Source organism: Sturnira hondurensis, unplaced genomic scaffold, assembly GCF_014824575.4.
Source record: "Sturnira hondurensis isolate 20B ecotype Veracruz unplaced genomic scaffold, ASM1482457v3 Scaffold0014384, whole genome shotgun sequence".
NCBI lineage: Eukaryota > Metazoa > Chordata > Mammalia > Chiroptera > Phyllostomidae > Sturnira > Sturnira hondurensis.
In genome coordinates, this window is record NW_028087015.1 from 14303643 (window position 1) to 14316880 (window position 13238).

Genomic DNA, 13238 nt, shown 5'->3' on the forward strand with positions numbered 1-13238 from the left:
GACCAGAGGGGAGAGGGGAGGGAATTTCAGGGGAAATAAGGGAGGGATTTAGAGGAACCTATATAAAGGATACAAGGACAACAACTGAGAAGGGTGGAAATGGGAGGGAGGGTGGAAATGGGTTGGGATGGGAGTAATAGACAGAAAACTGTACTTGAAAAATAATTAAATGAAAAAAAATAAAATAAAAAAAATAAAGTGAGACTCGGGAGGGGCCATCTTTTTCTACATTGAGAAACTGACAGGGTAAAAGTGTTTCTGGGAGAGAGGACAGCCAAACAAACTCTTAAAGCTGGGCAATAATCTCCCATTCGGGAAGCTCTAAGCAGCTTACAGACAAGGTGGAAGTGTCCCAAGGTGGTGGAGGTGATGGGGACAGATGGGGGCAATGCAAGCTGCCACCAGGGAGTAGACCGTACTGTTGGGAAGAGAGGGGGGCAAGATCAAATAAACCTTGTGTGGCACTAAAAAAATATCTATCGTGGACTCTCAATTCTGATGCTCCTCATTCTTTTGCACATTGCTTGTTGTCACTGGACTTAGTTTCTTCATTTTGTCGTATTAAAAAAATGCCCTATCTTTGGAGAGACCGGGAAGGAGAACAGTATTAGCCTGAGAGATCCAGATCAATCCAGGTGCTCCCTGGCAGCCAGTAACACTTCTGTAATACAACTGAAGGCGTCCAAGACTCACATGCTCCTGTCATCCATGATCTAGAACGCCACTGACCAACTGGGTCACGCTCAGCCCCACTTAGCTTTCAAATGCTGCTTAGTCAGAATAGGAATATGCTCTGAGAGTAAACACACCCCAGAGTTTAAAGACTTAATACAAAAAAAGGAACACAATACCCCAATTTCTTATCATGTAATGGATGCATGTTGGAATGGTGGCTTTGCTCTAATGAGGTGGGTAAAACATATTGTTAAAAATGATGTCTTCTGTGTCTTTGTACTTGTTTCAATGTGACTACCACCCGATAATCCTCACCACGGAGGCTCATACTGGGCTCTGGACAGAGCTCTTTCTAACGTCAGTGCAGCCCTTTCTGCATCAGTGTGCCTCCTCTTCTTTTCACCCTTGGAAATAGTCTTGCAAATTAAAACAAAATATTCACAGAAATCAATAGTTTTGGTGCAGAAGCTTTATCAGGGACATGTAAAAAGAAAAAAGTCTGATGGGAAGAACTGCCTGCTTTCTCTCTCTCCACACTGAGTAAACAGGAGGTTACCAAGCACCATACACAACCAAGAATGTGAGAGGAGATTTGTGCCCTGTGCACCGATGTGACGAGGGCTGTGCAACGTCATGTGATATTAGGACTCTGTTGTTAAGGCCACCATTCAGAAAGCCCCTGTCATCTTGCTTGGCTCCATGTCACAGACTATGATCTCTCAGTGAAAGGTGAGGCTGATGGTTTTCCCATCCTTCACTAACAGTTCAATTCCACCAATAACCTAATCCTGACTTCCACCACAGGCAGTCAGGACAGTGGAAAACAAGGGTGAGAAACTCTATCTCCCTCCCCACACGACAATATCACATGTGAGCTCATGACCAATGCCTCTCCCAAGTTTTTGTATCTATTTCTTTTGAAGTAACATCAAGAAAAGCTGCAAGAAAAGGGCGATGGACTCTCAGAAACTATTCACCCACACTTTTAGATTTCCCTTATTAACTTACTTCTCAGTTATAGTTCACATTTCAATGCTATTTTGAATCAGTCCCTATTAACTTTAAATCACATTTGCATTATTATTCTTTCTGCATGACTGTATGTGTAGTACATGTACATAGTATCACACACACACATTGTAGTTTTTCAAATCATTTCAGAGTAAGTTGCAGAAATGAGACTCTTTACCCCTCTTATCCTGGTATGTTTTTTCCAAAGAACAAGAACACTCTCCCTATAACCATATTACAGGCAGAAAAATCAGTAAATCAATATTAATATATTTCTACTTTCTTATCTACAGACCTTAAACTTTTGCCAGTTGTCCTAATATAGCACAAACATTCTTTTTCCTGTTCTAAGATGCAAGGGTTTCAGTCGATAGTCATGCCCATGTTTCCTCTTCTTTGATGAAACACATCTTCATTCTTCTTATATCTCTAATGACTTGGTGATTTTTGAAGATGAGACGCAAGTTTCTTATAGAACGCCCCTCGTTTTTGGTGCTCATTTTTGGTTCGCCCCTCAGGGTGAACTTGGTTATAATCCTTGTCTGGAATCCTATGGAAACCTCCCTGCATCTTTCTCAGCACATTGACTCAGGAGGCTCACACTAGCTCCCTGTGCCGTTGCCAGTACAGGTACATGCAACCAAGTGGTTATGGGCAAACTGACCAGGTCTCTTCACTATCGAGTCACAAGTTTCCCTCTTATAATTAATAAGTATTTTATAGGGAAATACTCTGAGAACACATAAATACCTTGGTTATCATGAAACTCTTGCCCATAAGTTTCAGCATTGATTTTGGCATTTGACAGTAAGGAAGATCAGTCCCTTCTGCCTCAATTGTTTATTCATTTTTTGTTAGTATATACTCACGAATTCTTAGTTTATTCAATGTGTTATAATCTAATACCATCATGATTGACTTTAACAGTCAAATTGTCCCAGATCTCTTCAGCGTGCCCCTTTCAACTTGGCTCTTAGCTACTTTTTTCATGCCCTCATTGTTCTGTGAAGATTTCCTCAGTTTGGGAAACAACCAACTTTTCCCGGCTCGGCTGGCACTTTGATTACTCAGGCCCTAGAATCAGCTACTTTTATAAGAAGCCTTGGTCTATCTGGGTGGAGAACAAAATTTAGAAAGCTAGCACTGTGTATTAAGTGTGCTCGTAGCTACTTTCTAGACCCTCTAAACCAAGAGCTAGGAAATCAGTGAATGTGCTTGTACATGCACACACCAACATTCTACTGTTTTAATATGCCAGATAATATATTTTATCATGAGAATCACAATGAGCATAATGCAGCATTCCTATCTATTGAAAGGCCTATATTTTTTATAAAACGTTGTTTAAAAATCAGGGTTTTAAAGTGGTATTTTGGTTAAACTGCTGATCATTCTGAGTCATTATTAATGCATTAAAATTTTACTAACCAATCAATTCATTTAAAGACTTTAGTTATATACGAACTAGCAGTAGAAAGACAATTCATTGCCCAGGGTAATGAAACAATTTCGATACTAATGTATTATTTATTATTATTATCCCATTTTAAAAGCATAAGCAATTGCCACTTGTTCGGGAAGCACGGTGCCTTATCTCTTGTGCAGGCCTTACGGTATTTACCAGTGACACTCTGGGAAAGAGAGTGTTTGTGGCCACTTCACGAATGAGGAAACCCAGCAGCGCTGGAAGTCGTGGAGCTAGACCACCAGGTCTACCATCTTCAAAGACCCCGCTTCTCACAAATACTGGCTTTGCTTGTGGGACTGGCGTATTTTAAGGCCCCGGTGAATCACAGATCTAACATGACGCTCCAGCTCCAAAGTTTTCAGACTGCTCATAAACACCAGCATCACAGAAGGAAATAATATAAACCCTCCAGTCACTTCTTAGAACTCAAGCACATGAGGGTGGCGTTAAAAGTGACTGAAGGACATTTTCCAATTTGATTCTGGCATGTGTTACAGGGAGCTCTAGAACCTTGGTGAAGGAGATCTATTTGCCATAGGGTGCCTCCTTCTCCAAGGGCACCCTAGTAATCACAACCTTGCAAAAGACTAGAGGGCAATGTGGGCCTCTATGTTTCAAATCCACCAACAAAATTAATTCTCTCGTTCACACATAAGAGTACCAAGCTCCTTCTCCAAACAATAAACACAGACATAAGTAAATCACATTTTTCTCTATCATCACTTATTCTTTGCTATATATAGTTTTTAACACATATATTCATATTTACTTAATTATAAAGAGGAAACAATGACTTTCTAAGAGAGTTGACTTTTACAAGAATGTGATAGCTAACAGCATCAAGCTAAATAATCATTGATTATTCTCACCGGGACAGAAAAGGATGCTCCCAGACACTGAGGAAGTGCCCTTTGAATTATCTATCACTTGCAGAAGAGAAAGCCAGATGAGGCCCATGAAAAGAATTGGGGCTACACAGCGGGAGAAAAGGGCCAACAATGGATGTAAGCAGGTGATGACTCATCTCAAGTGGGGCAGCCAAGAGTCCTGAGGCCTGACCTGCTGATGCAATGAATCCCTGGAGCAGCCTAATTAGTACCTTTACCTGCATCTGTCTTCATCCCCTCAAACAGTGAGCTAATTCGAATGGAAAATGAAAGCTTGAGAAAAATAAATTGCACCTACCTGGATCAGAGACAAATCCTCAAGCTGTAACCTGAAGAGGTAGTTTCTACAAAATACAAAAAGAGAGCAGGTTTACTTTTAATAGATCCAAAAAATTACAGTTCATACAAATCCTGAGAACAAAGGAATGAAAAAACAATGACTTTTGGCTTCCAAAGCATCCTGCTGCTAAAACTGTAGCACAATTTTCCTGGGACCTCCGAGTTCAAAAAGGCATTTGATAATTCAACAGACACACATTTCAGATGGGCGACAAAGTTAAGGAATAAGGTGTGCATGCGCGCATGTATGTGCATGTGTGCGACTCAGGTAAGTCTACACTATTAATTGACTCTCTTGATCTATGTGAATGGACAAAAGGACATGGGTATCCTATTCTGAAAGCAAATTTAACTGAGATGATATAAAACCATTCTTCATGTGTCATTTTAGCAGGTCATCTATATCCACCCAGTTTTATAATTAAAACATGTCCAGGTTTTGAGTTCAACAATGGTCTACGTATTAGAGTGCTCTGTCTTATTAGATGGATTTAGTGTATCATAAGTTTAAAAGCAGGATCTTGGTCTGCTATCAAGGACTTGAAAGAGTCAGCCCTGCCTGTGTGCCTAATGTGAAAGGAAATCAGAGGGAAGGAAACTATCTGCTTTCAACAGCGAAAGGGAAGAACATAACAATGCAATATACAATCAAGGTCAGTAGAGCACCAAGAGAAAAAGCCATAGGTATCGGCCACACAAGCCTTTGGACCCTATTACCATGGCTTTCAGAAAGAACAGATGGGCCTCCCTCATGTGAGATGCTTTGGCTTTTAACTCAGATTGAAAAGGAACTTCACGCCCATGAGAAACAGAGCACAGGAGCAGAAGGCAGGGAAAACTGGCAAATAGCAACGGAGAGCAGACCCCAAGGATGCAGGACGGTGGGAAGGGGGCCCTGTGAAGCTGAGGCTATGTTATCAGGGGCTAGTCCAAGGCTGAGTCTTTAAAAAAAATCAGAAATTATCCAGCACCAGTAAGAAGCAAAGTAGATCACTTTAACTACATGGGGAGGCAGGTAGATGTCGGAAGCAGAGGCTGTCCCCATAGAAGTAACCAGTGACTGTCAAGCGAGGCCCAGGGCATAGTGTAGAGGATGAAGAGCCACGCCTCTGGAGTGCACAGGCATGGGGAGAACAAGGCAACAGGGCAGCTGACACCCAGCAGCACCCACACACTGCCGGAGCAAGAAACGGGACTCCGCTCCCTTTCAGGGTGGTCTCATGCATCTCAAGGACCAACCTGGGGTACTCAGACTTCTCGTAATTTGCCCCCTATTATGGGGGCACTGCCATCCGGCACTCAGTGAAAATTGCCTCCCCCAACCACTGTAATAGTTTCTTTGCCACGTTCTCTGTGTCCCTGCAAATTAATCTCTGAAAATAACCCCAGAACCATGGCTGGCACATGGCACCTTACCACATAGCGATCTGGGGAAAACTTCCCCTCTCTTTATTACGGTTGAGTCCTAGCCCGTAATGAAGAACCAGATTAAGGAGGCCTTCAAGGAGGGAGCAGAGTCTATTTTTATTTAGTCCGGCACCATGCAGAGGCAAGGTTTCCAACAGAAACATCCTCCTGCGAGGGAAGCACGTGAACTCTGTGCTCGTAAGGAAGGTCAGAGTCCCTTGCTTGGGAAGCTCCCCTGGAGGTTAGCCTGCATTTGAAGAGTTGCCAAGATCTCACCTGATATAAAATAGAGGCCAGCAGGGCTCCCCTAAGAGAAATTAGAAATCTGTGCACACACAGTAAGACAAGTCTTTCAGGTGAGGAGCACACAAAGCAGGCCTGTGGCTCCTGACTCTCAGGCTGGGTTTATAAGTGGCCTCCTGGCTGTAGAAAGCTGCCAGCGGTCACTGCCCCTCTGTTACAGGACGCAGTATTGCCTAGTGGTTCAGATTATGTGTGCAAAAACCAAAGCTCTATCACTATACAAGCTCAGGAAGAAAGCTTTAGCACTCTAGGCCTCAGTCTTCTCATCTGTGGAATGGAGTGAAGTCATAACTACCCCATGAGGTGGTTGTAAGGTTTAAATCCCTCCCCCACACCAAAAAAAAAGACAACCCACTAAGACCCCTGTCTCTGACACATTGTAAAAATGCAACCAATACAGCTACTACTAGACAGTTTATAAGAAACTCTAAAATTTCCAGACACAATGAAATTCTCAGTATATTCTCCATGACTGGATTTTTCGGGAAAAAAAAGACATTATTTTTATCATCTTGATTCGGGAACCCAGTTATCATGCTCTTTCCAACTCACCGGCTCTGTAAATATTCTTGATTCTTTAAAAAATGCTCATATTCTTGATCAATAAATTACCTGAGGGCTTTGATGGTATTACACGGCTAGCCTGTGTCTCCCCCACTCCACCCACCACACGCCCCATCACCTACACAGGTACACATGTGCATCCCACACTAGAGTATCTAGCACTGGGAACTTTCAAGAAAGGTAGCTCCCATACGCAAGGCACAGCATTGAGGTGAGAAGATGCTGGTGTCCCTGAGGTTCTGCAGAGCTCTGGGTGGGACCACTGAGGAGAAGCATTCAAAGTCCTCTCTACTCGGGGAAAGGTTTGGAGGAGGTACAGAGATCATTCTCGGAAACCCCTGGGTTCAGTTTTCAGCTGTTTTCTGCAGAGTAAGTACCACACACTGAATATATGAGTTTTCCCAAAATTCATGTTAAAAATCCTAACCCCCAAAGGCGATGGTATCAGGAGGTGGGGCCTTTGGGAGGTATTTTGATCCCTCATGGACAGGATCATTACCCTCATAAAAGAGGCTCCAGAGAGATCCCTAGCCCCTTCCACCATGTGAGGACCCAAAGCTAGAGGCTGGCCATCTGCAACCCAGAAGAGGGCCCTCACCAGAACCCAGCCACACTGCCACCCTGACCTGGGACTTTTAGCTTCCAGACCTATGAGAAGGTCCCTGTTATTTATAAGCTACCCAGTCTGTGGTATTTTGTTACTGCAGCCCTAATGGACTAAGATAGGAAGACACTGATCTTTTACAACAAACATGCTACATCTCACTCCCAAGCAATTTTAACTCTGCTGACAACTCTTTCCCTGCCCTTCAGGCCCCAGTTGTCTGTAAAAGGTACCACCACCCCTCCCTACCAACCATCACCAGTGGATTTTAACTGTTTACTCTACATTCACCAAACACCTGAGTATGGTGCCCTCAAAAGCATCTCATCAGCAACCACTCAGTACGATAGAGGTGTTGACTAGGTGGATGGGAGGGGCGGAGAGGAGGAGCACGCTTCCTACGAAAAACAGCACAGTAATTATCAGGTATTACCACTGCCACCTCCACCGCCATCTTAACGAAGAGGAGAACCAAAGATTTGAACTGTTTCTTTGGTATACTCAGGGTCACAAGACACAAGCTGTTGATGTTTTTAACCCACCTTCAATTTTTTTTACCTAATAAAAATCACAGAATCCAAGAATTCTACAGCTGGATTGTCATTAGAATTCCAGCGGGTATATGCCACTCAGTTTGTAGGTCGAAAACCTTTTTCAAGTCAAGATGTACAGTGTGATTTATCCAAGATTCCTAGGATTCGGAGAAAATCCTGGGATTAGAAACCAGCCTCCCCCCAACATTAGTGCCCCTTGTCTATTGTGTTACGTGGCTTTACCAACCAGGCATCCAATACCCCCTTCCTAATTTCGCTGGCACTAAACACACACACACACACACACACACACACAGCAATCGTTCTTCGAGTACAATCATTCCATGCCTTCATTGTTCAGTCACATTTACAAATCATTTTGAGATGGTCCATGGTTTAGCACTGCTAACAACAAGCTTTTGATTCTAGGTAACTGATTCTGACCTTTGGGACTGTGATCTGACTGTGACATGTATGTGACTGCCCATTAAGAGAACATGTTCATCCTGCTGGTCTGGCTGATGTGACCGTACTTCCTTTTTTCCTCCTATTTCTCATAAATTCTTCCTGAAACTGACTTATTTTAAGAGCACTCAAGTTTCTTCACTTATGAAATGAGAAACTATGTCATCTATCTGCATGTTTAAATAACACAAATTTCTACAAAACTTCGACCATTTTTACATATATGAAATGACCACCACAGTTTGAGGAACATGTGGCCATATCATGAAAGACTTCAAAAGATTTATCATGATATTTTTCAATAAATTCCTGAAAATATACCTTTCAAGCATATATTTTTAGTTTTTTCCAATGAATAACACATTTCAAATAATCTGAAATGTCACCATATGAAATTCAATTCTTTATTAATAAAAATTTATTCAGTAAGTATTTACCTATAATATGTTTGTTCATCATAACATTGGTTGACCATGCTGATTTGAAAATTTTGAAATTGGAATTTTCAGATCTATACGCTTGCATAAACTCAACAAAGATTCAAGGTCTATTTTTATGTCAGTTGGTCTGTTACATTTTTGTTGCTTTTTTTTATTTGTCTGACTTTGGAGACAAAGAATTGGTAGATGTTTTCAAATACGTGTTCAATAGATGACTGTGGTCTGCACAAACCCCAAGGAAACAACTGAATGACCTGCTAGGCTTTTCCATATTAGAAATATGTGATACAATACATTTCAGTATTCACTTTATCTGTCATGATTTTCAGCGATTTAAAAAATATTTTAAAAGATGAAGTAAAAAAATATTTATGGAATATCCTAATCTCCTCATTGGAACCTTAGAATCTAACAAAACACCGTGTGGATTCTACTATTCTCAAACCTCTTTCCTCAAACTATCTGGCTCCAAGTACAACTCCAAGTGCATTTTTGCTGTTGGAAAAATTCTAATCCAGCTAGCAAGGTGAGGGACCTGAAATCTCCCCATACAACTTGATTCATTATCATTTAGGTCAACGACCTATGGAGTTACAGGTTACAAAAAGAAAGGAAATCTTCTAAGTGGACTAAAAAGTTGACATAACCAGATGTGGGGTCACTTCCACACTAAAGGAAGATCTATGGCCGCCCCTGCACGTGGCTGCTGTCTAGGGCATGACAGAAGAGGTGACCTCTTTATCTCGTGATGGTGAGCTCACAGAGGAGGGAAAACCCTGTATGTGAGGTTCAAAGGAAAGGCTGCCAACCTTTCCCATGTGAAAGAGGTAATGCTTCTGACTCCTTGCCAACAAGGAATGCTAACCAAATGTCTCATATTGGGTCAGTTTCTCCAGCGGGGCAATGCTTTGAGCAAGCCAAAGCACCCGAGTGGTCTCACCAATCTCTATAACACCCCTAGGTGTAGACAGGCAGTAAAGAGGAATATTACCACTGTTTAGGGAGAGAAGCAGTGGTGCATGAGTGTAGTAGTTGTACAGCTTAGGGGAGCTTCTCTGCTTCCATGAGCCCTCTCATTACAGAAGTACAAACAAGGGTTTACCATGCTCTCAAGGTTCACTTTAACGGCTGTAGTAAATAAAAGTATGAGCTTTTCTTTCCCTGGTACAGACCTAGTTTTCTTCCATGTTCTCTAATAAAATTTGGTATTGCCCATTTGAATGCAATAACCATATTACTTTTCGGAGTGCTAATATATGAGTAATTCACAGATCCAACAGACTGAATAATTTAGATCACAGAGCCATTGCATTTGGCAGACACAAACTGACAGTTTTGAAGCCCACTCGTCCCTTACTCACTAGACATCTGAGTACACTTCCTCGCTCTTCACTGGAGTTTCTTTCTTACTGACCATAGGTCTGAATAACTCATCCCTGTGTTCCATCACATCCCCCAGAGGCCTATTAGCAACAAATCACTAAGCACAACAATATATTCTCTGAGGGAGCGGTACGGACTTTAATAGACGAAGTTCATTTGTATCCTCATGTAAAGTAATAAAATTCAGCTGGCATTAAAGAAAAGGTTGAGCCATCATGAGCATATTAACTAACTGACTCATTTTATCTAGAGACATTATAGAACTTAACTCTGACCTCCATTAATTATGAAAGACACAGGTGTTTTTAAAATGACATTCTCTTAGAATAACTCAATTGGTCTCTGATGAATATAGCTATAAAATCAAAGAAAAAATCCGAGTTCTTATTGAACAGGTAGCTTAGAGGCTTCCTTAAGGAAAAGGAGCAGACGACCAAATAATTAAGACAGACACACATTTTTGCACAAAGAGAAGATGAAGACAGAAAACAAGCAAATCTCTAAGAAAATGTTTTAAACAATGATGATGCAAACTCAGGTCAAAGTTTAGACCATGGTTCACGATGAAACAACCTGAAGACAAAACGCACACTGTATAAAAACCGTGACCACTGGGGTAACTCTGAGAGCCGACAGCAACCGAAAAGCTGGTCTCACCTGTACCTGCCGCTGTCAGCATCAACTTCTCTATTTCTTTTCATTTCCAGATTCTACCTTAAACATTCCTGATATCCAACTGACACAGAATTTGAAATAATGACATCTTGCATGATACCCAAATTTTCAATGGTGTTAACATTGAAGATGTTAATTAACATTGAAGACTCGAAGATGAAAATACAAGCTTTAACCTTTGCAGCTAATAAAAGTATTATAGTAACTATATCCTTTGAAACACAATAGGATTTTATAAAAATTAATTGTTTAAATGTAAACATTTAATATACTAATCATATGTGTAGCTTTAAAGAACATAAAGATTTACCCTGGCTGGTGTGGGTCAGTGGATTGAGTCCCAGCCTGTGAAGCAAAGAGTAACTGGTTCGATTCCCAGTCAGGACATGTGCCTGAATTGTGAGCCAGGTCTCCAGTAGCGGATGCATAAAAGGCAACCACACACTGATGTTTCCTTTCCCTCTCTTTCTCCCTCCCTTTCCCTCTAAAAATAAATAACAAAATATTTAAATAAATGAATAAACAAAATATTTGTAAAAGAACATAAACATTTTACTCCATCATGTAATCAAGTTTTACACACCTATATATAGTTGTTATTCCTAAGACTTCATTTTGCTGGTTGACTCCAAACAACTTCTAGAAGCCTGTGATTTTTCTATGGGTATAGACATTTCCAAAATTATCTCCTCTATGTATGTTTTAACACAGTTTGGGGGAGCTTCATTAAATTTTTAAATTACCAACTATTCCAAATATATATCAAAAAACTTAAATACTTGTGTTTCATTTAGATCAAAGCTCTGAATGCTGATTTTCCCCCTTTGCTAATATAATTTTAAATATGGGGACAAATGTATAACATGGACATGTTACAAGCTACCTCCTTAGTCCAACTTTTTTGAACTCTCTCCCCAAATAATAAATACATATATTTTGTGCTATGAAATCTTTAAAATAATTTTTATGTTCTTATTGTTGTTTTTACCATATGCATTCAGTAATCCCTCTCTCAGAATTGTATTGGCTCATTTCATTCTTTGTCTCATTCCCAAAAAGCCTATTTCAAACCCTTCATAAGTCCTGGCTATTAGAAATAATTTTCAAACAATAGATCAAAACCAAGATCAAACAGTCTTAATAGCACTCTGGTATGTTTCAATACCAAGATTAAAATTCACAGAGTACATGGATAGCCTGTTGGATTTTGGCAAGTAGAATAAAATAACAAAGATGAATTTTTAGTGGCATTCTACAATTAAGACCAACACTGTTAGCAAATTTCAGAGTTATAAAGTCAGAAAAACCTTTTCCCATAAGCATATTTATAGGCAAAGTTATTAATCAATATTGTTAACCACATGGATAATTTAAATGTCACTATGCTCTAAATGCTACTTGCAAATCTCTAAGTGCTTTGAGGATTACAGATGGTGACTTATTGCTCTAAATTTAACGGGTGACTTCTGTTCTTTTATATGTCCTTTGGGTATTCAATTCGTTCCTTTCCATTTTTCAGTTAATAGAGACAATTTTTCATTTTAAAAAAACATGAGAATTATCCTATAATTCTTTTAACTTCTGTTTTCCTAGAAATACTCACTGCTCAAATTATCACCATATGCAATTATTTTGGGGGGTTTTCTTCAGAACTAGTGAAATCTAAGGGTTTCTTTTAAACATTTCTTCAAATAATCAAAGAATTACAGCTCATCTCCCACGTGCTCATACCCCTGCTAGAGCCATCATGGGCCAAACTTCCAAATCTCACTTTGGAGTCAGATCTCCCCTTTGGCCTTTGCCCTCAGCCCTCCATTCTATTTGCCACCAATCACTGTCAAAACCAGCTTTGAATCAGGTCTCAAATCTGACTTCTCTCCATTTCCACTATCACTAACTAAGTTCAAGTTCTCTCTCCTGTCACCTGATCCACAGCCAATTGCTGTCCCTACCTCCAAATTCTCCAAACTCTAGCACATTCTGCACATAATATGTGAAAGCACCTTCCTAATCTATATTTGAGCATGTAATAGACTTAGACGTCTCCTGAGCAACTGATGACCCTGAGAGAGGTTCATACATTTTCCAGGCCAGCACATCATCAAGAGCTTGTTGGAGGAAGCAGGCTGACCCCTCTGGGGGATGGGTTGGGGGGTTGGCAGGGGGTTAGTATCCAGGAAAAAAGAGAAAGAATTCATGAATACAAAGAACAGCATGGTGATTGTGGAAGGGAAGGGGGATGGATGGAGGTACAAGAGGGCACGGGGTGACAAACAGTAATAGAAAAAATACAATGAAATTTTAAAAGGAAAAATAAATTAATAAAAACAGAAACCAAAAAGAGCTTGTGAAAACAAAGATTCCAATATCACTTCCAGAAAATTTAATTTGAATGATCTGAAAAGAAGCCTGGGCATCTGCTTTCTTGAAAAGCCTGTCGAATAACTCTCACGATTGCTGGAATCAAAATCACGGGTCTGGAGG

General features: G+C 40.5%; 1 protein-coding gene across 2 annotated transcripts in view; it reads right to left on the reverse strand.

The window, feature by feature from the left end:
- SEMA5A (semaphorin 5A) overlaps window positions 1-13238 on the reverse strand; it is a 290042-nt gene that overhangs the window by 225948 nt on the left and 50856 nt on the right. For both annotated transcript variants that reach the window (XM_037062995.1, XM_037062997.1), the window contains exon 3: window positions 4340-4385. In XM_037062995.1, coding sequence (XP_036918890.1) covers window positions 4340-4385 — 46 coding nt within the window. The remainder of the gene's footprint in view (window positions 1-4339; window positions 4386-13238) is intronic.